The sequence below is a fragment of the Protopterus annectens genome, chromosome 12.part0 (genome assembly GCF_019279795.1).
Source record: "Protopterus annectens isolate FY-2018-M chromosome 12.part0, PAN1.0, whole genome shotgun sequence".
In the NCBI taxonomy this organism is placed as follows: Eukaryota; Metazoa; Chordata; order Ceratodontiformes; family Protopteridae; genus Protopterus; species Protopterus annectens.
In genome coordinates this window covers 1,166,620,363-1,166,644,796 of record NC_056746.1, presented here as the reverse complement: position 1 = coordinate 1,166,644,796, position 24,434 = coordinate 1,166,620,363, and the positions used below count along the sequence as shown (strand labels likewise).

The following is a 24,434-nucleotide window of genomic DNA, read 5'->3' as shown; positions in this document are numbered from 1 at the left end:
AAAAGTGTGTTCTGTGACAGAAACAACCCTGATTTCTGAAAGATCTGATTAATAAGTCTGGAGTCAGACTAGGTCTAGACAAAATGGAAGCATATCTTTTAGCTCACAATGATCTCACTGGACATATGTAATAAGGGGTTGCCATGACAGCTGTGCTGTCAACTGAGAAGAGCACAGATTAAAAAAAATAAACATAATTTTTTCACTGTTCCTGACCAGCCACATGAGATAATTGCAATCTATGCAGCACAATAAACAGAACTATCTAGTCACAGGGAACTACTATTCAAGGTTTATCTGGAAATACTTTATTTACTTTCATCCTCAAATGCAGAAGTTGTCTTGTAGTTAATAGCGGTTCACTAGGTTTGGAATTCCACAGCAGGCCATAAGTGATAAAGGAAGTCAGTTCACTAGTATTGAATTTCTAGAGCTGGTAAGCGAACAACAACAATACACTGTTTCTAGTCACCTCCACTCAAATCCTCAAAGCAATGGTCATGCTGAGAGGTCAGTGAAAACTGTGAACTTAATAAATAGAATAGCTTTCTGTTTGCACTCAAATGTTACAGGTCAACTCTTTGTAGTAGTACTAGTGTCTACACAGTAAAACTCCTTATGTGGGATAAACAATCAGAACAGCTCTTCTCATTCTGGAAAAGAACCTTCAACCCACATGATTCAATCAGCCTGAGTGTCAAGCAGAAGGTTGCAACCTATTACCGCAGCAGATGGCATGGTGAAAGGCATTTACTAAGGATATGTCCTGGGTAAATTGTCTCCCTACCAGGCTAGATCACGAGAAGACTTTTTCGTGACCAAAAAAATCAACATACCAATTTCTAACCATATGAAATCTGACAAGGGAGTGATGCAACAATACTAGTGTTACATGCAGAGAGTGTCATTGCCTTCAAACAACAGATAGTACAGTACCTGCATCTCCAGACAATATTACTAATAGCCCTCTGCTGTGCAGTATATTTCCACAGGAGAACATTCCATTGGTACTAAATGTTGCAGTGATTCAAAACCTGAAAAGGGAGCCTATTGGTCTAGCAGAAACAGTAGGCTTTTTGTCAGAGTGCATTTTTAAATGACTTTTTTTCTCTGCTCTTCATTTAAAATAATAGTCACCTGCACAGTAAATGTTTAAGCCTGAGAAAGGAATGTTAACATTAACCACTATTTTATAAAAGGGTGTGTCATAAACTGATGTCAGTTTGTTGACATTAGGAGCTGAAAGTTGGAAGGAAATGTTTTGTGATTGTGGGAGAAAGTCTTGTGCATAAAGTGAGAAGTTTCAATTTCTGAATTGATTGCTGTCTATAATAATATTAAAGTGGCAAGCCACTCATCTCCTGATCATGCAATGCACGTCTCACATAGGCTCTGTTTTCTCTCTTCATCTGTCTTTGGCCTGATACATTGCTTAAATCCAGCTGTTCTCCCTCTAACATGTCTGCTGTCTTTCCACATTCTTGGGGTGGTGTTTCCCCTCTTTGACCTGCCAGGTAAAGCCCTTCTTAAAGGACTTTGTCTGCTAGTATGTCTGCTAGTATGTTGGCTATGTTCTCATGGGAAGAGTAAGTGCTGTTGTGTATTAGCTCGGAGCATTGCTTGCCATTATCTCGATGGTTTCTGACATAGCTGAAGAAGGCTTTGTAGCTGTCCTTAACAGAGGTATAAGTTCTCAATTTGTACTTTCTTTTGCAGGATTTGATTTTGTTTCTCAGTTTATCTCATAAATGATGGAGTATTGCATTTACTTTTATGGGCTATGAGTTTCTTTCTTTTATTTATTCCTTTATTTGTTTATTTAAACTGGGTTCTACCACAGGAGTGTGTTCCTGAATCTGGTATTGCATTTGTGTTTTATGAGGACATATGCCATGAAACGTACTTACAAGTAGACGTAGAAATTATCCACAAATGTGCCAGCATACAAGATAGGGTCATCAAGGTAAGGAGGGCACTTACATTTCATCACATCGTCAGTTAGCTGGATGAGGTTTGCCTTAGATTAGTGTCTAAAAACAGAGTGATTATGTGGTAAGTCAGGGTTTACCGTCATATTATTAGTAGTACATGCATTACTGGATACAGTGTGAAGTTTCACAATGCATAATACAGGCACTACAAGTAATGAGGCTAAGAGGCCATTGCAAAAAGATTGCCATTAAGCAAATAGGAGTAACACAATAAGACAAGGGATAAGATAGGCAGCTGATATAAGGTAAGAGTTTTCGGGATTGTGCAGTATTTGTCTAGTGTGTTAAGGACCTTTTTTATTTTATTTTTTTTTAAGAAAAACAGTATTGAAAGACCAGATACAATATAAAGGGAAAAGCTTATAGGTATATAAAAACACAGAAGGTTTACAGTGACACACACCTATGCAAACATATATACATGTGACATGAGTTGGCTTTGAAAGACATGTCCAGGAAGCACACTGGAGTTAAATATACAAAGGCTGGGTGCACAAACTGAGAGAGGTTATGGAAACAAGCTACATGGAGAGCACCTGCCAAAATATGAATGTATAATGGACATACATACAGTTCTCCCACAACTGTAGTCAATACCGCTCAACTATCCAGATTATTGCTTTACATTTTAGGTCTGTTCCTCATAAAATTTGTAGTTTCCTGACAAAGCGTTGAAGATTAATGCCACTAAATAATGACACACAGTTTCAGACTTCATATCTATCAGAAAATGCATGGTAATGCAAAATCTTTTAGTGTAGCAACTTTCTAAGTTTATCAGAACGATATTAAAAAGTGCCCCTATTTTTGGGCCTTTGTCCCCCCCATTATTTTTGGCTTTGTCCAGATTTCTTGTGCTTACAGGTTGAGAGGTATGTTGCAGTTTCATTATTTTAATTTATACTGAAACCTAAACTTGCAGAAATTGTAATTACATATTTTATAATTAGCATGTCAGTGGGAATATTCTTCAGCTGTAGTTGGGTATGCATTCACACATCCATATAAAGGGATCCCTTGAATTAAGCACAGACAGTTTTACCCAATAATAACTAGAGCAAACACATGCATCCAGTCATGTCCTCCACATAAGTATTATGCTTTAGTGGTTTATATAGAGCTTTCTGTACACTACAGACATTCAATATGCAAAAAAAATTATATAGACGTGCATTGTTGTCAGTAGTACAGCCATATTATACACACATGCATTGGTGTAAATAGTACGGCTGTATTATACGCACATGCATTGGTGTCAGTACTACAGCTGTTTTATATACACATGCACTGGTGTCAGTAGTACATCCGCATTATATACACGTGCATTGGTGTCAGTAGTACATCCATATTATATACACATGCATTGGTGTCAGTAGTACATCTGCATTATATACACGTGCATTGGTGTAAATAGTACGGCCGTATTATATGCATATGCATTGGTGTCAGTACTACAGCCGTATTATATACACTTGCACTGGTGTCAGTAGTACATCCGCATTATATACATGTGCATTGGTGTCAGTAGTACAGCCATATTATACACATGTGCATTGGTGTCAGTAGTACATCCGTATTATACACACATGCATTGGTGTCAGTAGTACAGCCATATTATACACACATGCATTGGTGTCAGTAGTATATCTGTATTATATAGACAGGCAATGTTGTCAGTAGTACAGCTGCCATATTATACACACACATGCATTGTTGTCAGTAGTACAGCCATATTATACACATGTGCATTGGTGTCAATAATACATCTGTATTATATATACATGCATTGCTGTCAGTAGTACATGTGTATTATATACACATGCATTGTTGTCAGTAGTACAGCCATATTATACCCACATGCATTGGTGTCAGATGTACATCTGTATTATATATACATGGATTGGTGTCAGTAGTACATGCATATTATATACACGTGCATTGGTGTCAGTAGTATAGCTGTATTATACACACGTGCATTGGTGTCAGTAGTATGGCCATATTATATGCACGTGTATTGGTGTCAGTAGTACATCTGTTTTTTATACATGTGCATTGGTGTCAGTAGTACATCCGTATTATATATACATGCATTGGTGTCAGTAGTACTGCCATATTATACACACGTGCATTGGTGTCAGTAGTATAGCTGTATTATACACACGTGCATTGGTGTCAGTAGTACAGCCATATTATATGCACATGTATTGGTGTCAGTAGTACATCTGTTTTTTATACATGTGCATTGGTGTCAGTAGTACATGCGTATTATATACATGTGCATTGGTGTCAGTAGTATATCTGTATTATACACATGTGCATTGGTGTTGGTAGTACAGCCATATTATATGCAAGTGTATTGGTGTCAGTAGTACATCTGTTTTTATACATGTGCATTGGTGTCAGTAGCACATCCGTATTATATACACGTGCATTGGTGTCAGTTGTACTGCCATATTATACACACATGCATTAATGTCAGTAGTACATCCGGATTATATACACATGCATTGGTATCAGTCGTACAGCTGTATTATACACACATGCATTGGTGTCAGTAGTATATCTGTATTATATACACGTGCATTGGTGTCAGTAGTACAGCCATATTATACACACGTATTAGTGTCAGTAGTACAGCCATATTATAAACACATGCATTGGTGTCAGTAGTACAGCCATATTATACACACATGCATTGGGGTCAGTAGTACATCCATATTATAAACACATGCATTGGGGTAAGTAGTACATCCGTATTATACACACATGCATTGGTGTCAGTAGTACATCTGTATTATATACACGTGCATTGGTGTCAGTAGTACATCCATATTATAAACACATGCATTGGTGTCAGTAGTACATCCGTATTATATACACGTGCATTGGTGTCAGTAGTACATCCATATTATAAACACATGTATTGGGGTCAGTAGTACATCTGTATTATATACACGTGCATTGGTGTCAGTAGTACATCCATATTATAAACACATGTATTGGGGTCAGTAGTACATCTGTATTATATACACGTGCATTGGTGTCAGTAGTACATCCATATTATAAACACATGCATTGGGGTCAGTAGTACATCCGTATTATATACACGTGCATTGGTGTCATTAGTACATCTATATTATAAAGACATGCATTGTGGTCAGTAGTACATCCGTATTATATACACATGCATTGGCGTCAGTAATACATCAATATTATAAACACATGCATCGGGGTCAGTAATATATCCATATTATAAACACATGCATTGGGGTAAGTAGTACATCTGTATTATATACACGTGCATTGGTATCAGTAGTATATCCATATTATAAACACATGCATTGGGGTCAGTAATACATCCATATTATAAACACATGCATTGGGGTCAGTAATACATCCATATTATAAACACATGCATTGGTGTCAGTAGTACATCTGTATTATATACACGTGCATATAGAAAAACCAAACAGTAGTAGAAACGAAAAAAACACCAAATGCAGGAGCTGGGATGCAAGCAAGTTTATTCTGGTACCTCGGCTAAAAAAAGCCTTCAAAGGAATAACCACTCACATTTTGCTGCATCTTTTATAGTGAATTCATTAATGACAATCAATCAATTAAATACTTAATTACATCAGAGAGTTTAAAGAGACCATACATTAATAACACACTTGTGAAGACATACTGAACAATAAGATTCAACATATTAAATACATATAAAAGAAAATTTAAATATGTATTTTCCCAAATACGTTTATGAAAATGCATAAAACACCTTCAAATAGTAAGATTCATTTCCAAATGTAAACCCCTAGGTTTCAAAGTACCAAAGGTTAATATGAACCTACTTTCCAAGTTCAGTAGCTTCTGTAAAAAATTACCAGCATTATAAATATCAGGTTTTGCTAATGCACAAAAAAACAAAGAATCCAAAACACCATTATGAATGGTATTGAAGTGTTCAGAAATTGGACTTTCCATCTTATGATTTCTAACATCCCCCATATGTTCCAAAATCCGTACCTTTAACTGACGTTTGGTTTGACCTATATAATATTTAGGTGGAACGCAACCACAACCCACAAGGTATACAACCCCACATGATTTACAATCAAATTTATCAGTGGCATGATATTTCACACCATTTATACAACTACCTGATAAAATTTTTACTTTAGAACAAACCTTACATTTGCCACACTTGAACATACCATCTGACATAATTGTACCATCTAACATATTCATATCCTTAACTTTTTGCTTTGGCTTCAACATTTCCTTCAAATTTGCATATCTCCCATAAGAAAAACAAACTCTATTATAGAAAAGATGTCCTATCTCATCATTTTCACAAACTATGGGCCAAAGGAAATCCACAATGTTTTTCAAAGTTATGGAAAAAGGAGACTATTTGGTGACAAAAAATATTTTGTCTCTACTATTCATCAGACCCCTATCAACTTTCTTACTCTTATTATGAATTCTAACTGCGTCCCTTGCTCTAAAATCAGGTTTAAATAATCTATCAACGCTATTCTTTATTAGAGTCTCAGAATAGCCTCTCGCTTTAAGTCTATTTTTAATGTCCTTGAATTCAAACTCCAACAGACCAAATTCAGAAGTATGTTCAAAAGTGCGCTTGAACTCACCAAAAGGAAGTGCCTCAATCAAATGTGTGGGGTGGGCACTAGTGGCATGTAAAAAATTATTGGTTGCAGTATCCTTTTTGAAAGGTCTATATTGAACTTTATTATTGGAATCCACATATAGGGAAATATCCAAAAACTGAATAGTATAGGTATTCACTGCATATGTAAATTCAAGACCAAATCTGTTACAATGTAAACTGGCAATAAACTCATCAAATTCCAAAATATTACCAGTACACACAAAAATCAAATCATCAATGTACCTATGATAAAGTACAACATTTTTGCAAAAAAATTCTAAAGTATACAGAAAGGTTGTCTCAAAATAAGACATGAATAAAATAGCATAAGTAGGGGCAAAATTAGCCCCCATTGCAGTCCCTTCCTTTTGTAAGAATATTTTTTGTTCACACAAAAAATAATTGTGAGTAAGTGCAAATTCCAAAAGTAAAATAATGAAGGAAGTACGAGGATCTTCCCCCAAAATTTTATAAATAGCCTCCAAACCAAATTTAGTTCTAATGCTGGTATATAAAGCCTTCACATCAACAGTGGCCCAATAAAAGCCATTTTTCCACTGTAAATTCTTTACCTGCTCACAATACTCATTAGTATTACTAATATGTGAAATGACATTACTCAATTCTTTCTTTAATAAACTATCTAAAAATATGCCAACGTGTTCAAGAAAACCACCACAACAAGAAACAATAGGGCGACCAGGAGGGTCCAAAAGGTTTTTATGTATTTTCGGCAAGGCATAAAAGGTAGGGTCTTTGGGACTAACAATAAAGAGCTTTCTCACATCCTTATTAGTTAGAAAACCTAACCTTTCACCTCTCTCTAACAGCTCCAAAAGTGCTGTATTAAATTCTAAGACAGGGTTGCCGGATAGTTCAACATAAACATATTCATCAGATAACAAATCAAAAACCATTTTTAAATAATGTAACCTATCCATGATCACCCAATTCCCTCCTTTATCAGCCTGACAAAATACATATTTGTCTAAAACACCTTTCATGGTTCTTAAAGCTGTCCATTCAGTCTTTGTAAGATTGAATTTAAAATATTTTTTTCAAAAACAAGGCATATTTGGTTTCAATTTTTTTGAGTAATGCATTCTCAAAAACTTTTAAAGTAAAGGAATTCTTAGGTGGACAAAAAGAACTATGGGTGGGTAGAACAGGTACCTCAAGTTTACCATATCCTGTAAAGAAACGCCCAGAGTCCAAATCAACTGCAGCAGAATCAGAATCAGACACACCCATATCCACTAATGCAGTGCCTTCTGAATCATAATCATAAATTGAAAGATCCAGCAAAGAATCATACGAACAAGAAAGATCATTAGAAACATTACAGCTATTAATAGCTTCATCATTATTAACATTTTCAGTATTTGCTGAATACACAGTATTACGAGAGTCCTTTGCTTCAAAATACACTTTCAAAAATAATTTGCGACAAAAACGCTTAGCATCAAACAATAAATCAGAAAGTGCTGGTATTTTGGTGGGGACAAACTTACTTCCCTTAAGTAATACCTGCTCCATATCAAAAGTGACCGTAAAGTCACTTAAATTAACAATATGCATAGCGTTACGGTCAGCATTAATGTAATCATTTAAAGAGGCAAAATGTCCCGACCTGAAAGTCTGTGTAATTGTAGCAGAAACAGTCCTGCCCTCAGTATCTTCTGTTTCAACCCTTCGTTCTTGATTTCTGTTTGTTTCCCTGCCGAAAATTCCATCTTCCTTGTTCCTCTGCCTCCGACTGGACACCAACGTCTTCAGTAACATCCACCCTCTAAAACGACACACTCTTCTTACTCACGCCTGTATCAGAAGAGGAAACTGACGAATCTCTACCACTCCTGGAACCTCCTTCCGCATTTCTGGTTTGGGACATACCATTTTGACGCTTACGTTGCCATGAGTACACAACATTTCTTTTAAAGTCATTAATGTCCCTATTTAATTTATTTTTCTTTCTCGAAACTACATCAGCTTCAATTTTGACAATATCTTCATTAATATCCTTCATGGTTGCACAAAACACTTCAGTAGAAAACTCATTAGATAAATTCTCTTCTACCTCTGCAATCTGCGATTGGATCACCCCCAAACTCTTTGGGTTCCATTTAATAAGAATCTTAAGCCAACTTAAAGTACATTGCAACGATACAGCTTTCCACTCTTCTAAAAACTCACTTTCTTCTTCAGAAAATTTAAAGGCAGGTAGCTTATCAACCCGAAGCCCTCTAGGTGTTATAGATAAGCTAACATATTTCTCCAGTAATCATGTGTCATAAAATAAAGAAGTCTCTTTCACCCCCAACTTTTTCAAATCATCAAACCTCTTGTCGAAGTTGCCATTACCAGATAAAGTCCATGGATCAAAGCGAGCCAACTTGTCATCCCTCTCTTTAATCAAGTTGGCAAAACGAAATCCACCTCCATTCAGGGCTAAGTTTGCCATTTTAAAATCAACTCCTTCCCTCTTCCGAATATAGAAAAACCAAACAGTAGTAGAAACGAAAAAAACACCAAATGCAGGAGCTGGGATGCAAGCAAGTTTATTCTGGTACCTCGGCTAAAAAAAGCTTTCAAAGGAATAACCACTCACATTTTGCTGCATCTTTTATAGTGAATTCATTAATGACCATCAATCAATTAAATACTTAATTACATCAAAGAGTTTAAAGAGACCATACATTAATAACACGCTTGTGAAGACATACTGAACAATAAGATTCAATAAGATGTAGTGCATCCATATTATAAACACATGTATTGGGGTCAGTAGTACATCTGTATTATATACACGTGCACTGGTGTCAGTAGTACATCCATATTATAAACACATGCTTTGGTGTCAGTAGTACATCCGTATTGCATACACGTGCATTGGGGTCAGTAATACATCCATATTATAAACACATGCATTGGTGTCAGTAGTACAGCCATATTATAAACACATGCATTGGGGTCAGTAGTACATCCATATTATAAACACATGCATTGGGGTAAGTAGTACATCCATATTATATACACATGTATTGGGGTCAGTCGTGCATCCATATTATAAACACATGCATTGGGGTAAGTAATACATCCATATTATAAACACATGCATTGGGGTCAGTAGAACATCCGTATTATATACACATTCATTGGGGTCGGTAGTACATCTGTATTATATACACGTGCACTGGTGTCAGTAGTACATCCATATTATAAACACATGCATTGGGGTCAGTAGTACATCCATATTATAAACACATGCATTGGGGTAAGTAATACATCCATATTATAAACACATGCATTGGGGTCAGTAGAACATCCGTATTATATACACATTCATTGGGGTCGGTAGTACATCTGTATTATATACACGTGCACTGGTGTCAGTAGTACATCCATATTATAAACACATGCATTGGGGTCAGTAGTACATCCATATTATAAACACATGCATTGGGGTAAGTAATACATCCATATTATAAACACATGCATTGGGGTCAGTAGAACATCCATATTATATACATTCATTGGGGTCAGTAGTACATCTGTATTATATACACGTGCATTGGTGTCAGTAGTACATCCATATTATAAACACATGCATTGGGGTAAGTAGTACATCCATATTATATACACATGTATTGGGGTCAGTAGTACATCCATATTATAAACACATGCATTGGGGTAAGTAATACATCCATATTATAAACACATGCATTGGGGTCAGTAGAACATCCGTATTATATACACATTCATTGGGGTCAGTAGTACATCTGTATTATATACACGTGCATTGGTGTCAGTAGTACATCCATATTATAAACACATGCATTGGGGTCAGTAGTACATCCGTATTATATACACGTGCATTGGGGTCAGTAGTACATCCATATTATAAACACATGCATTGGGGTCAGTAGTACATCCGTATTATATACACGTGCATTGGGGTCAGTAGTACATCCATATTATAAACACATGCATCGGGGTCAGTAATACATCTGTCTAGTTCAATAACTGACTTCCTCACAGAACACATGCATGCAAGTATACAAACATATAGACTGCATAGCTAAGCACAAAAGCAACTTTAAGTCTCAGCTGCATACTTGCACAGACCAACCCATTCTATACAAGGTTACATATGTATGTGGTTTCTCTTACCATTATTTCATGGTGAAATACACAGCTGAACTCAGCCTGACTGGCAGATTCACTGGAAAAATGCTGTGTATACTGTCCTGAAGTACAGCTGCTTGTAACTATACTGGCCTGAGTGTAGCATTCATTTTTTTTTGGGGGGGTATGCATATCTCCCATGATGTCTTGATAAAGTGATAAAGAGAGGTCTGCAAATACTTTTGTACAAATCTTTCTGTTTTGCCATGGTGTCTTTGGTTGGATCCTATTATGCCTCAAAGGTAAATATTTGTCAGAGGTTTTGATAAACACAGAATAACTAGATTCACTTTTTAGATTGTACTGACATGCAAATATAAGGATAAAATATGTCTATAGCCAGTATGGTTTTGCTTGTTGGACTGAGTGCATTATTAAAACAGGACTTGATACAGAACATGAAGAAATATGTTTCATCATATTTTTAGAATCTGTGTTATGCTAATGCATTTGTATAACTGTGTTTGCTAGACATCAAAACAGAAATGTTGTGGACTGCTCTATTGATGTAGGCGCCATACTGATGATTTTGTTCTTTCTGTCTGTTTACTATATTATGTGAATAAGCATGTTTCAGTATTTAACTAGCTCCATTGCTGTACAGGGATAAAGTTTTGACTATGACCCAGGCGACCTGAGTTCTTCAGTAGCTTGGATAGCTAATGAAGCTAACAGTGAGAGATGGGTATTAGGGTGGGAAAGAGCTGACCATTCCCTACCAAAATCTCTATCAAGAGGGGCCGTGTTGCAAATGTGTGGCCATTTATTTATTTATTATTTAATTATTTATTGGCATTTGTTTACCGGGAAAGTCCACTGGGCCAAGCACAGACCATTTTCAATGGAGGCCCGGGGAGAAAAAAATCCACGTGAAACACAAATAGGATATATAGTATATCATAAGGCACAAATTTTGAGTATACAGCAAAAATGAAGGTAAAAATTCTTAAAACGGTAGTAGGTTTAGAATATATACAAACACTTTATACACACTTAATAAAATTAATTACAATGTAGTACAACTGTAGTTGACATAGTAGTATGGGTGAGTATAAAATGCTTAGCCTTCAGATGATGACTGAGATTTAGAGCTGGGGAAGACATTAAGATGCTATAGCAGTGATATTGCAGCAGTTATGGTATATGAGAGGAAATGAGTGGGAGAATATAAGAAGGCACGTGTAAGAAGTTGTGAGTGATAACAGAAGAGCTAGGAGGAGTAGGAGTAATAGAGAGCCATTGAGACAAGCATTAGGCTCACCAAACCACTACCCAAAGGTTGCCTTCAACATGGGTATACAGAAGCCTGCACTGACATGAGGAAGGAATTGTGGGTCTGTACGGTGGAACTACATCATTACCCTGTCCCCACATACTCAGGTGCAGGGTCAGACCATTACAAACAATTTCATTGCCAGAATGTCAGCAAGAGCATGTAGCGATCTCAAGTCAGCCTGAATGACGGTTCCTCCAAATACTCTCACACTCTGATCCTGGGAGAAATTCCCAGGTAATGGAATGAAGAGCCTGCGTACAACTGCAGGGAGGATTGTGGGTAGGCAGACAGTGGGAAAATCACAGTGCAGGCAAAAGAAGCTACTAGTGTCAATATTTCTATGCAGTTATAAATATGTGCTGTTACTTGAAATAGTTAATAATATTAACTGGTGGTTAAAGTACACAATTATATTATATCTGCACATGGTCATTTTAAACAAATATATAGTGTAATATGTGGTAAATTTATAATTTTCCAAAGTGCATAAAACATTGTAGGGTAGTACAAATATTATGAAAGACACATGACATTTTGCTGTTTCTTAAAACATATATTAAAGAGTATTACTTTTGTATTACAAATGACGGTTGTTTCTTAATCTAAAGTAGACTGATGATTTCAAATTAAAAACTATATAAATAGATAGATAGATAGATAGATAGATAGATAGATAGATAGACAGATAGATATACACACACATATGTATAAGGTAGATATTAATGATTTCACATGTAAGGAAAATTAAATTAAATGATGAAACCCCCACAGGGGCACTACAGAACATTAACTGGCTGTTGTGCAATGGCATAAAACAAGGCATCAGAACAAACAGCAATGTGTAGGCAGGGTGGACTTAATCGGCAGAGTAATGTGGTGTGGGGGAACTTAGCTGAGTCTGCCACTGGCATTTTATGAACATACACGAATGGTCATGTTTACAGCCCTTACAGAAATTACTGCTACCAGGAATACCACTGGGGGCTGATGTCATACACCCTTCAGTGGCACAGAACTATTCCCAGTGTCAAGGGGAAATTATTGCCCCACACCACTCATAACAAGTGATGGAACTGAAATTGGTATCCTCCCTGAACAAGCAGATATGTATTTCAATTATGCACAGGTGAAGAAAGTGTACCTACTTGCATTGTTCTTGGTTAGTGCAGTAGGAACTTAAAACAAATGTATATGTGCAAATGCAGGGACAACAGGGATCTAGCACAGTGGCAGGTTATGTGCCATGCATGCATTTCTTCATATTTTACCCGATAATGGATAAACACTTCATATGTGCACATCATTACAGGACCCTGACCCATTCAGCAGCTGGTGTTCAGCTACAGAGGTGAGTGGACATTAATTGTGGTATAATGTTATTTACTTTAATATTTGTTAAACATCAGTGAACACACACACACACACGCATATATATATATATATATATATATATATATATATATATATATATATAATGTATGTATATTTGAGTTTGATATATTAGTAGTAGCTTGAGATACCAGTGTTGCAGATACATGCATTAATTAGGATGACCGGATTGAAGCCAGTAACAGCACTGATGCTGATGCTATGACTGGACTATCTTCTGCCCTTCAGGACACTGTGCTTCATCAAATACACATCCTCTTACAATGGTATGGCCACAAAGGATGCAATGACATGTTTACAGAGGGGTGGACAGACACACATCAGGTGCTAGTCGGCTGCTGCCATGGCATCTGTTGTATCCAGCACAGTGCAGTTGGCACATGCAGAGATGCAGCAGATCTCTCTGTCCAGTGCATCCAGTGAGAAGGAACATCTGGGCATCATTGGTGAAATAACTGCATACAGCAATATGACCCTTCTAGGACAGATGATAAAGCCAGGGATCTGTGATTGGTCAGCTGTGAGCACTAACAGTTTTGGGGATCATGAGTTTGCTGATGAATGTAAGCTGCTTTTGCATATGGTGAGGTCAGGTGAGAACCTGTCCAGGGAGATTATAACTGCTATGCAGATTATGCAGACAGCCCTGTGAATTAACATATTGCATCTTGCATGCTTTTTATCACTAATGATGATGTTGAAAGATGCCATGAAGAACTAGAAACAGATGAAGGGCCTGCAGGAATTTTATAAGCCACTGTGTCTCAGTAAGACCATTTATCAACAGTGGCATGTATTGTTCAATACATGGATCCATCACAGAATATTCAGTAACAGCATGAGTTGGTGGTGTAGGAGTTTTTCTTGTAGCTCAGAGCCATAGCCTCGGTGAAAAAAGACACAGCTATGCAATCACTTGTATGTAGTCTTGTTAATCGCTTAGTGATTCCAGTGCCATCATAAAATGTCCACACTGTGAGATGTGGCCCCGGGTCATGGATCATTTCATACGGGAGAATGCAATTTGGGACAGTAGTATTGTGCCACATACTTAACACTGGAATGTGCCACGTGCCAATATGCCCAGCAACAAGCACTTTGCATACTTTAGATTCAAGGTCATGCATAATTATGAGTGAAGCACACATTTGCACACAGCCTGCAACAACTCTCTGCCCCGGGGTATTAATGACTTCTTGGTGAGAGAGCTAGTTAAGATGTAGCAGATGTAGCACAGCACTGATGAGGGTTCTGTTTGGCAGCATCTTTTTCAACAGCTGGAGTTCAGCCATCAATAGATTCACCTGAGTGACTACAATAACAAGAAAAATAGCATATCGCCAGCCATAATTTGGTATAGTCTGCCATTCTCTGCCAAGTGTTAGTTAACATCTTCTAAAAGTATAATTGATCATCACAGGGTTTTGGAATTTTGCATACAGTGCTAATTGCTTGTGACTTATTGAGTATTTGTCCCAGTCTCCTTCAAGAAACACATCACACTGAATGACATTTGATGACCTTTATTAATTTTCATAAACATAAACATAAACGTTAACCAATATTCATTAATTTCAACCAAACATGATACAGGTGAAATAACATCCCCGTAACATTATCATAGAACAGGGCAGTGTAAACTTGCTCATCCTGATCAGTAAGCAGCATTCATGCCTCCACTCACTTACTTATGAAGTAGCATACCGCTCACTTCTATTACCATTTATTGCATTATACCATCAACCAAATAAGCAGCTTCCTCCACATACTTATGCACTTATCAAGCAGCATAACCGCTCACTTTCGTTACCATTTATTGATCCAACACCAGAGGGGGAACAGAAGAGGGCAAGCCTGCCCCTCTTCTCCACGCTATCCAAACTAAATATAACCACATCCCTACTAATAAAAAGGGGGAGGGAGAGTGGATAGCAAGTTTATGCCAAAATGTGACTCCTACTCCAGTAGGATGCCTAACATCCTTTAAGCCCCTCCCTACCCCTACCTCACTTCCTCCCAAACCTTATCCGTTCCTATTTAACCCTATCCTCCCCCTATCCTCCCAATTCCTGCTACTCTATTTATCTAACCCCCCCCCCCCTTGAAGATGTCCCTGGACAAATTGGTCTGTTCCAAACCTCATTTGTCCCCGTCCCCTTCAGGAAACAAATGACACCGAATGACATTTGACGACCTTTATTAATTTCCATAAACATAAACGTTAACCAATATTCATTCATTTCAACCAAACATGATACAGGTGAAATAACATCCACGTAACATTATCTTAGGACAGAACAGTGTAAACCTGCTCATCCTGATCAGTAAGCAGCGTTCATACCTCCACTCACTTACTTATGAAGCAGCGTACTTGCTCACTTCCATTACCATTTATTGCATTATACCATCTACCAAATAAGCAGCTTCCTCCGCTTGCTTATGTACTTATCAAGAAGCATAACCACTCACTTTCATTACTATTTATTGATCCAACACCAGAGGGGGAAGAGAAGAGGGCAAGCCTGCCCCTCTTCTCCTCCCACCAGCCTGACCAGGCTGTTCACCTTCCCTCCACCAAACTTCCATCATCTAGCCACCATTAGGGGATAAGACCAAACATTGCCCTTTTACTTGCCCAATGACATGTAGAAACAACCCGAAAACTTTCAAATGCCATTTAACAGCCGCCTTGCTAACACTATCCACCCATTATAAACAGTAAGGCACCTAAACCCCATGATAGCTTTAGCAATCTGACCCCTCTTAGTTCTATCAGTACCCTTGAATGCCACCAGCAATATACCAAACTTGAAAATGCCCTATGCCACCTGGTTGAAACAAGATTAGCGACATGCCAACTCTGTCCAGAATGTAGAAAATAAACCATACCCTTTCTCTCCTTCAAGTACAGTAAATCAAGCCACACTTCCCATGCAAGGACACCGCATCTAGCTTGCCACCTGAACCCACTTACTCAATGCAACCTACTAATCCCCTACCCTGAAGGCTGCAACCCTACCTGAGCCAATCCCAGAAAACCCCAGCTACCAATAATACAATGTAAATTCACACCTGATGCTCCCCACCCAAAACAAGTAAAACAAACTGTTACATTGTAACTATTGAGAAGAAAATATAACAAACAGTTCCATGTGTGGCTGCTTTGCTGGAAGACCATGACCTCTTTTCACACCACTCCATCAACCTCGACCCCCTCTCTCACCTGTCAAAGCCACCTTCCTTCAACCTACCAAGTAATGCCCAGTCAGCCCGTCTCCATTTGCAATCTCTGAAGGATCTATAAAAGAAAAATCTGCATATACTTCATTCACACATAATCACAACTTTTTAATGACAGTATGCACCACCACTGGCATATCTCCTTCATCTACTGCTTAAAATGCATTTACTACAGCATACAAACACCAATGAAACTTAAGATGTGTTAACAAAACTACCCGTAGGATTTCCTCCACACCTCACAGATTCACGATACAACTGATACCCATGCGAAATAAACAAATGAATGCATTAAAAGACCTATTCTATAAATAAATATATCACTCTTTTCCCAACCAAGTGGTTCCCAACAACATTGTTAACCATAATTAAGGCAAAGAAAAACCCATCCATAGTCTTGCTATTATAGCCTATTACTAACCTGAGGTGTAAATTCCCCACCATGGCTCTACCTATATCCCTTTTGGACATGGGCAACAATCACCCATGTCCCTCTTAAATAAGAGCAACATGCAATGTACTCTGGATTAAGGAATCTTACTTAACTGAAGCTGGCTAGTTCATCAAAACATTAGAGCCATTAATGTAGTAACTACCCCCGCTCTTGAAATTGGTGCCGCTCCTCCCACCAGTAAAACCCAAAACTACCCCTATGTAAATATCAAACCCTGCTATAACTTGCCCTCAACATACCCTGTTCTCCCTTGGCCTTACACTACCCAGCTGCACCAACCTTGAAATGCCTTAATGAGTACAAAACAAACACTTGTTAACATATCATCTACCAAACATCAACCCAGCCTCCCCCAGCAGAATGCCTTACTTCCAAATACAAGTCCATAATAACGATAATTAAAACAAATATAAATAAACTGACTTTTAAGGGCCCTAGCACCAGTAACCTAGTGACTTCCTATGCCTATAATTACTGCGCATCCACTAAACTCACCCTAGAGTTCTACTCAGCTCCCACGAAGGACAATAAGAGCAGTATGTTGAATTTTTTGATTTTGGCTAGCCTACAAAAACCCTAAAAACAGTTAAAAGCACGCAATAAAATGCATTACCTTTCAAAGTCATTTCATCGGGGCACTAACCACTGCTCGCCCATCTCTGACCTCCTTGTGCACTGACCAAGCAACTGTTACATCCATTAAAAACAGGCTTCATCCACTGAATCCTCTTCCTTCAGATTGCCAACAGCAGCCCACCTCATTCCTCACCTCTGCCATCTGCAAAAGAAAACAGATTAATCACCTTACCTTTACAAAAACAGAAACAATGATGAACCTCAGGCCTGATCAGTTGTGTCTAGTTAGCAAACACCTTCTCACCATGACCCCTCTTAGGGGTCCTACTCCTACTCCAGTAGGATTGCCTAACATCCTTTAAGCCCCTCCCTACCTCACTTCCTCCCAAACCTCATCCATTACTATTTAACCCTATCCTCCCAATTCCTGCTACTCTATTTATCTAACCCCGCCCCCTTGAAGATGTTCCCTGGACAAATTGGTCTGTTCCAAACCTCATTTCTCACTTGCATACTCTGAGTGCAGGCACACTTTCACATACATTCTATGATTTCAACATTGACATATTGCCTCACTAAGAGCCTATATGGCTTTGCTCATATAAAAATTCAGGTAAATCTGAATTTTAAATTATTACTGTGGTTTTCTATAGATGTGCAATGCCTTTAAAGCAGCTTTGGAGACTCATGTTTTGGAGGCAAATTCAAGCACACTACAAACAGATGTGAAGTGAGGTTGAACAGAGTCATTTCTTTTAATTCACACATCATGCACTGGTTACCAGTATGCAGTTATAGTAACATAATAACATTAAATTAAAATATTTTAGAGAACCCACAATTATCACATTTTAATAACCTGGGTAAGTGATTTAAAAAACTGAACCATTTAGTTATATCTATTTCTGTTCTTCACAGGTTTCTCTACAGACTGTTTAGAAAGCACATTAATAAAGCAGTCCGAAAGGCAATGGAGAAGCAGGTATAATTTATTTGTATGTTTGTATACTGTAGCATAAGTTTGTATGTTTATTTCTTTATTTATTAATGTCACTGGATACAGTACATAACAATGAGTTTAGTCACATTTGGAGCTGCACATTGGCTGTTCCACACATTCATTATTATTGATTCTTATGTTGTTCATTTCCTGTGCTACTGTAGTCACTCAAGTGGGCTCTTAGTAGTATGTTCGAAGCTGCCTATAGGCAAGCTATACAGTTGGATGGGCCTGACAGACATGAGGTCTCTTTCTAGATAAGTAAATATGCATATATTTGAATTTTCAGAAATGCCTCTAATTATGATAACAGTGATGATGATGATGGTGTTGATGATATAATTATGCTGATCATGACAGGATATAGAAACATGTCATTACATCAAGAAATGTCTAGCAAAGGAAATGTATAAACACATACAGCTGATTATTATAGAAAGCATTTTGATACATTATTTTTTTATTTATTCTTGTATTGACCTGGTTAGTCCCACTAGCTAGTCATTTCTTTTCAGGAGAGACCCAAGGTGGCATTTATACTACTAGGAGAAATTTGGTCAGGGCATTGGGAAATTTCCCCTACTCATGATCAGTATTCACTCTGCTGTTGGAAGGTGAATATGTGCGCACTTCTCATTCCTAACACAGAGGTCGGGGGGAGGACAGTGCATGAGATGGAAAAGCAGGAGGGAGGAGGTGAATGCCAGCTCAGAGGCAATATGTGGCATTGTGATGAAGGATTCAGAGGACATATTCCAGAGGATGTTGTTTGAGCAAGCCAAGGAAACAGCCGTAGAGGAGTGTATGATTACAATTCTCCAGTCCGTAGAGTTGCGGACTGGTACACTGCATGATTTAGTAAATAAGAGTGAGCCAGAGAATGAGGTTTCCTGGGGTGATATAATGGAGAAAATAAATGAAAGAGATGGAAAGTAGATGTCAGAGGAAAACAGCAAAAAGAGGGCCATATGCAGAGAGTGTAGCAGCTATACGGGAAGGAGGAGAGAGATAGAAAAAGTGAAGAAGACAGTGCTAAAAAAAGTCTGCAGTCAGAATACTGAGTAAAAAGGAAAAGGAACTGAACAGATATGAGATATGGGATAATGTAATTCTACCACTGGAAACATAAGTACAAGAGGTAAGACCATTTAGTCTAATTAACAAGGAAACATTTTGTGACTTTTTTTTTGAGACTGTGCAGGCTATGGAGAGATTTGTGAGTGAATATAAAAAAAGACAGAATGACAATCCTTTGAATAAATATATAATAAGGGCATCTTTTTGAGAGACTAAAAAGAAAGTACACATACAATTCCAAATGGAAATGAATAGAGAGACTTTAAAAGAATATTTAGAAACCATATGCAAAGAAATAAGAGACATTTCAAAAGTTTATGATGATACCAGTTTATGGACTAGTGTATGAGACTGTAATATTATTCTGAAAATGGAAATGGTTAAAATTGTATATATTCTAAGTGTTATAAATACTGATGGTAACAGAGTGTGGTGAAATATTGGGGACAACCTAAGACTTATTAATTTTGGGGAAAAGAATGGCATTTAATTAATAGTTGTGATAAGAAGAAATGTTATATATGTGGTAAAACAGGATATCAGGCAAACAATGTGAACTTTAATGTTATAAATATAAAAAAGGGGCATTTATGGATGCATTGTAAAGAAAAAGAGGATGAGATAAGTATCCCAAATCAAGGTAAAGAGGAAGATAAATAAAGGATTGAAAAGCAGACAGAAATAGGCGAAACCTTAGATAAAAAGGGAGATGCTGGAAAAGATAATAAACAAAATGAATTAGAGATAGAATCAGAAGTTATTGATAAAGAAGATATAAGTTGGTAAATGATAAGAGGAAGATAAACTTATATTGGTAGAAGAGGTAAAGATAGAAAAATAAATTTGACATTATTACCATAAAGAAAAAAAAAAACAAAGGGAATGGATGAAACCTTACTTATAATGAATTAGTACAGGATGATATCTCCTAAACTAAGAAATAGAGAAAGGAATAACTTAAATGATTTCTGTGAATGTTAATAGTATGAAAAATGCTATTAGAAGAATATTAATTTTAGAATGGTGCAACAAATGTGATGTTGCTATAATTATTTTGGAAGACATAAGGATTTTGACACAGGAAGAAAGGCTACAGACACAAAAATATGGGATGGGGAAATAATATGGTATATAGAGAATGAACAGTGCTTAGCAATAACAATTCTATGTAGAAAGGGTAATAGACATTCTGCATATTATATTAGTAAAAATTGAAAATATAACTATTATAGATTTAAGATGGCAGGAAAAGTGTATAGAATTATTATTATATATGCATGTGTATGCAAAGAAAGGGAGAATTTATTTCAGAAAATATTGGATTATGTTTTTGTTAACATGGATATGATAATTACAGGAGATTTCAGTTGTGACTTAAAGAAAATGAAATGAGGAAAAGATGTAAAAAGGATGATGGAAATAACGCAATGCTGAAAATTAGTTATATGGAAGAAAAAACATGGAGAGGATCTTTAAAAACTGAAATAGATTAGTTTTTGTATCAGAGGAAATATGCATAATGGAATAAGAAACTCTTATGACAGGTTTTTCAGATAATTTTTACAGTATGGGTAGAAATATATTATAATGAAGAGTATATAAAGATATTAAATGGTATAAAAAAGAATACATGAGAAGGAACTGTATGAGAAAGAAAGATATTAATATAACAGAATTTACCTCAATTGGTCAGAATTGTTGATTGCTGTTAAAAGAAAATATAAAAAAAAAGGTATTTATTTTGGAAAAATAAAGAAATAAAAGCAGGAATGTGCTAAAATACATAGAGAGGTGATAATAATCATCATCAGCCCCCCCCCCCATTTTCTACATGGGATCAAGGAATCATGTTGTCGCCTTCTCTCTTGATTCAATGCCACACTCCTGACTTCTTCAACATTCATTCCTGAGTATCGCAGATCTTCTTTCACACAATCCATCCACACCTGTTTGTTCGACGTCCTCCTTTCCTCTTACATTCTTCCTGTCTGTCCCAAATCTTCCTCATCGGATTATCTTCTGCTTTTCTTCCTGTCTGTCTCAAATCTTCCTCATCGGATTATCTTCTGCTTTTCTGCACATGTGTCCAAACCACTGTAATCTGTTCTCTTTGATCTTTTCTGCAATTGGAGCTACTTTGAGTTCTGCTCTTATGTCCTCATTTCTTCATCTGCCCCACAGAGTGCATCCTACCACCCTTCTCAGGCACTTCATTTCCATCACCTCTAGCTTCTTCATCAGTAGTACTGGTCGCACCACTGTCTTGTACGCCTTATGTTTCAGCTTCTTTGGCATACTTCTGTCATAGACTACACCTGCCACTCTGTGCCATTTGGCTGAAGCCCATCTGATTCTAGCTTTGACCTCTTCATCCAGACTTCCCTTCTCCTCAACCACCCCTCCCAGATACTTGAAGATATTTACCTGTTCCACAATCTTCCCTTCTATCTCAATTCTCAGCTTCTTCTGATTTCCCCAGTTTGCTGCCATTAGCACTGTCATATCTGTGCTTACTTTCATCCAATGTGCCATCAGTTTTGCATTCCATTGCTCTATACTTCACTGGAGTTCTTGCTCAGAGTCTGCCTGGAATGCCGCATCATCTGCATACAGCAACTTTGTTGATCTATCCCTCCCAACCTGTTTGCTAATGTAGTCCAACACCAGTATGAACAGCAGTAGGTTAGAGATGAATACTGGTGTACACCCACTCCCACTGGGAACCCCCTCTGTCAGGCCGAACACTGTTCTTACTTGAGTCATTAGGTCCTTGTACATAGCCTGCACTAATTCTACCAATGTTTTTGGGACCTCAAACCACCACAGTACTGCACAGATCTGCTTTCTTGGGATCTTAGCATATGGTCTCTCCAAGTCTATGAATGCCCAATTGGACTCTTTCCTCATCTCTAGCTTCTTCTCAACTATCTGTCTCACTGCAAACATCAGGTCAGTTGTGCTGCATCCTGATCTGAATCAGAACTGCTCATCTCTATTTACCTGTGTGATTATTATGAGAAAGAAAAAAAAAATTATAAAAAAAAAATTATGAGAGAATTAGAGAACTATTGTATAAACAAAAGTATTTTTTACACTTTACTTAAGTAAATCGTAAAAGATGAAAGCAGTATAATGACAGAAATGAAAGACGAAGAAAGTAATAAAAAGGAAAGTCAGCAACAAATTATGGAAATTGTTTTAAGTTATGTAGAAGAAATGTATAGTAAAAAATAAACATGATATAAAGGAATGGGAAGTTAAAAAATTATCTGAGCAAAATAATACAGAACTTGGAGAACAGATTAGATTACGTAAGTTAGAAAAAGTATTTAAACAGTTAAATGTAGAATAATTTTCAGACCCATAAGACATTAGGTTTGAAATATATAACAATCTAGAAGGATTGCAGAAAAACTATTTAATATGTGTATTTAATGAGTGATTGAATGGTGGATTAAAATATAAGGAATTGTTTAGTGGAATATTAAAATTTATATGGAAAATTTGAGAAAGAGAATATATAAAAAAATGGAGACCAATAGTTTTAAATAATACAGGTTATAAGATATTATGGAAATAATACAAAAGAGATTTAAAAATCAGATGCAATAGATCATGGAGAAAAGTGTGTATGGTATAGGAGGAATAGGATGTCAGGGATTACTAAATATAGTGAGATAAATTATAGATGATATAAATAGAAAGAAATAAGATGAAAACTTATGGTTATCAGACGATCTGATGAAGTCGGGAATACGGAGAAGAAAATGCATGTTGTGTAAAGGGGTTCATGTGTTTATGCTTATGTGCAAGTATTGAGTGTTTTGTGTGGAGATATTGCATTTCTTGGAATAAATCTATTTTGGAATTCATCCTCGTTCATTTCTTCACACACTATTGGCACTATTTACTGTGTTTTTGGTTACTTTGAGTGCCTTTCTTTTTTTCCCCTTTTTTTCGTTTATGGTAGGTAATATTAATAAAGCATTTGATTATATAAGGCATGATATTTTGTGGAAAATAATGGATATGCATAATATTAATAATATGGTCAAGTAAGTATACATAGCAGCATATAAGAATAATAAAATAAGGGTTTTAATTAATGGATGGATAAGTAAATAAATAGATATGAATAATGGTATAAGGCAAGGATGTCCCATGATCAGCATTTTATTTGCTTTGGTTAGAGAGGTAAATCAGAAAATGAAGAATACAAGTTATAAAATTCAAATACAGGTTGAAATTCCAGTTGTAATGTTTTACATAGATGATATTATAACAACTAAAAATAAAGAGTGGATAAGGTAAGTTATTATTTATTTAGCTAACATTTTAAAAGAAAGAAGTATGATACTTAAGAAAGGAAAGAGTAAAGGATTGGTTGATAAAATAAAAATAGCAGGCATTCAATTTTCTATGAGAGAAATAACTTTTTAGGATAAACTTTGATAAAGATGACTATAAGAAAGCATGGGAATTAATAACAAAGGAAATAAAATATATTTGACTATTAATGAAAATGTATAGATTAGTACATAAGAAAAAAGTGTATTTGATCAATTTCATGTTAT

The 24,434-nt window shown here is 36.6% G+C and overlaps 1 protein-coding gene across 1 annotated transcript in view; it reads left to right on the top strand.

The window, feature by feature from the left end:
- The window catches only part of LOC122817052 (bactericidal permeability-increasing protein-like), a 442,831-nt gene that overhangs the window by 111,499 nt on the left and 306,898 nt on the right, over nucleotides 1-24,434 (top strand). The window contains exon 5 of the mRNA XM_044090194.1: nucleotides 18,702-18,765. Within this exon, the coding sequence (XP_043946129.1) occupies nucleotides 18,702-18,765 (64 nt within the window). The remainder of the gene's footprint in view (nucleotides 1-18,701; nucleotides 18,766-24,434) is intronic.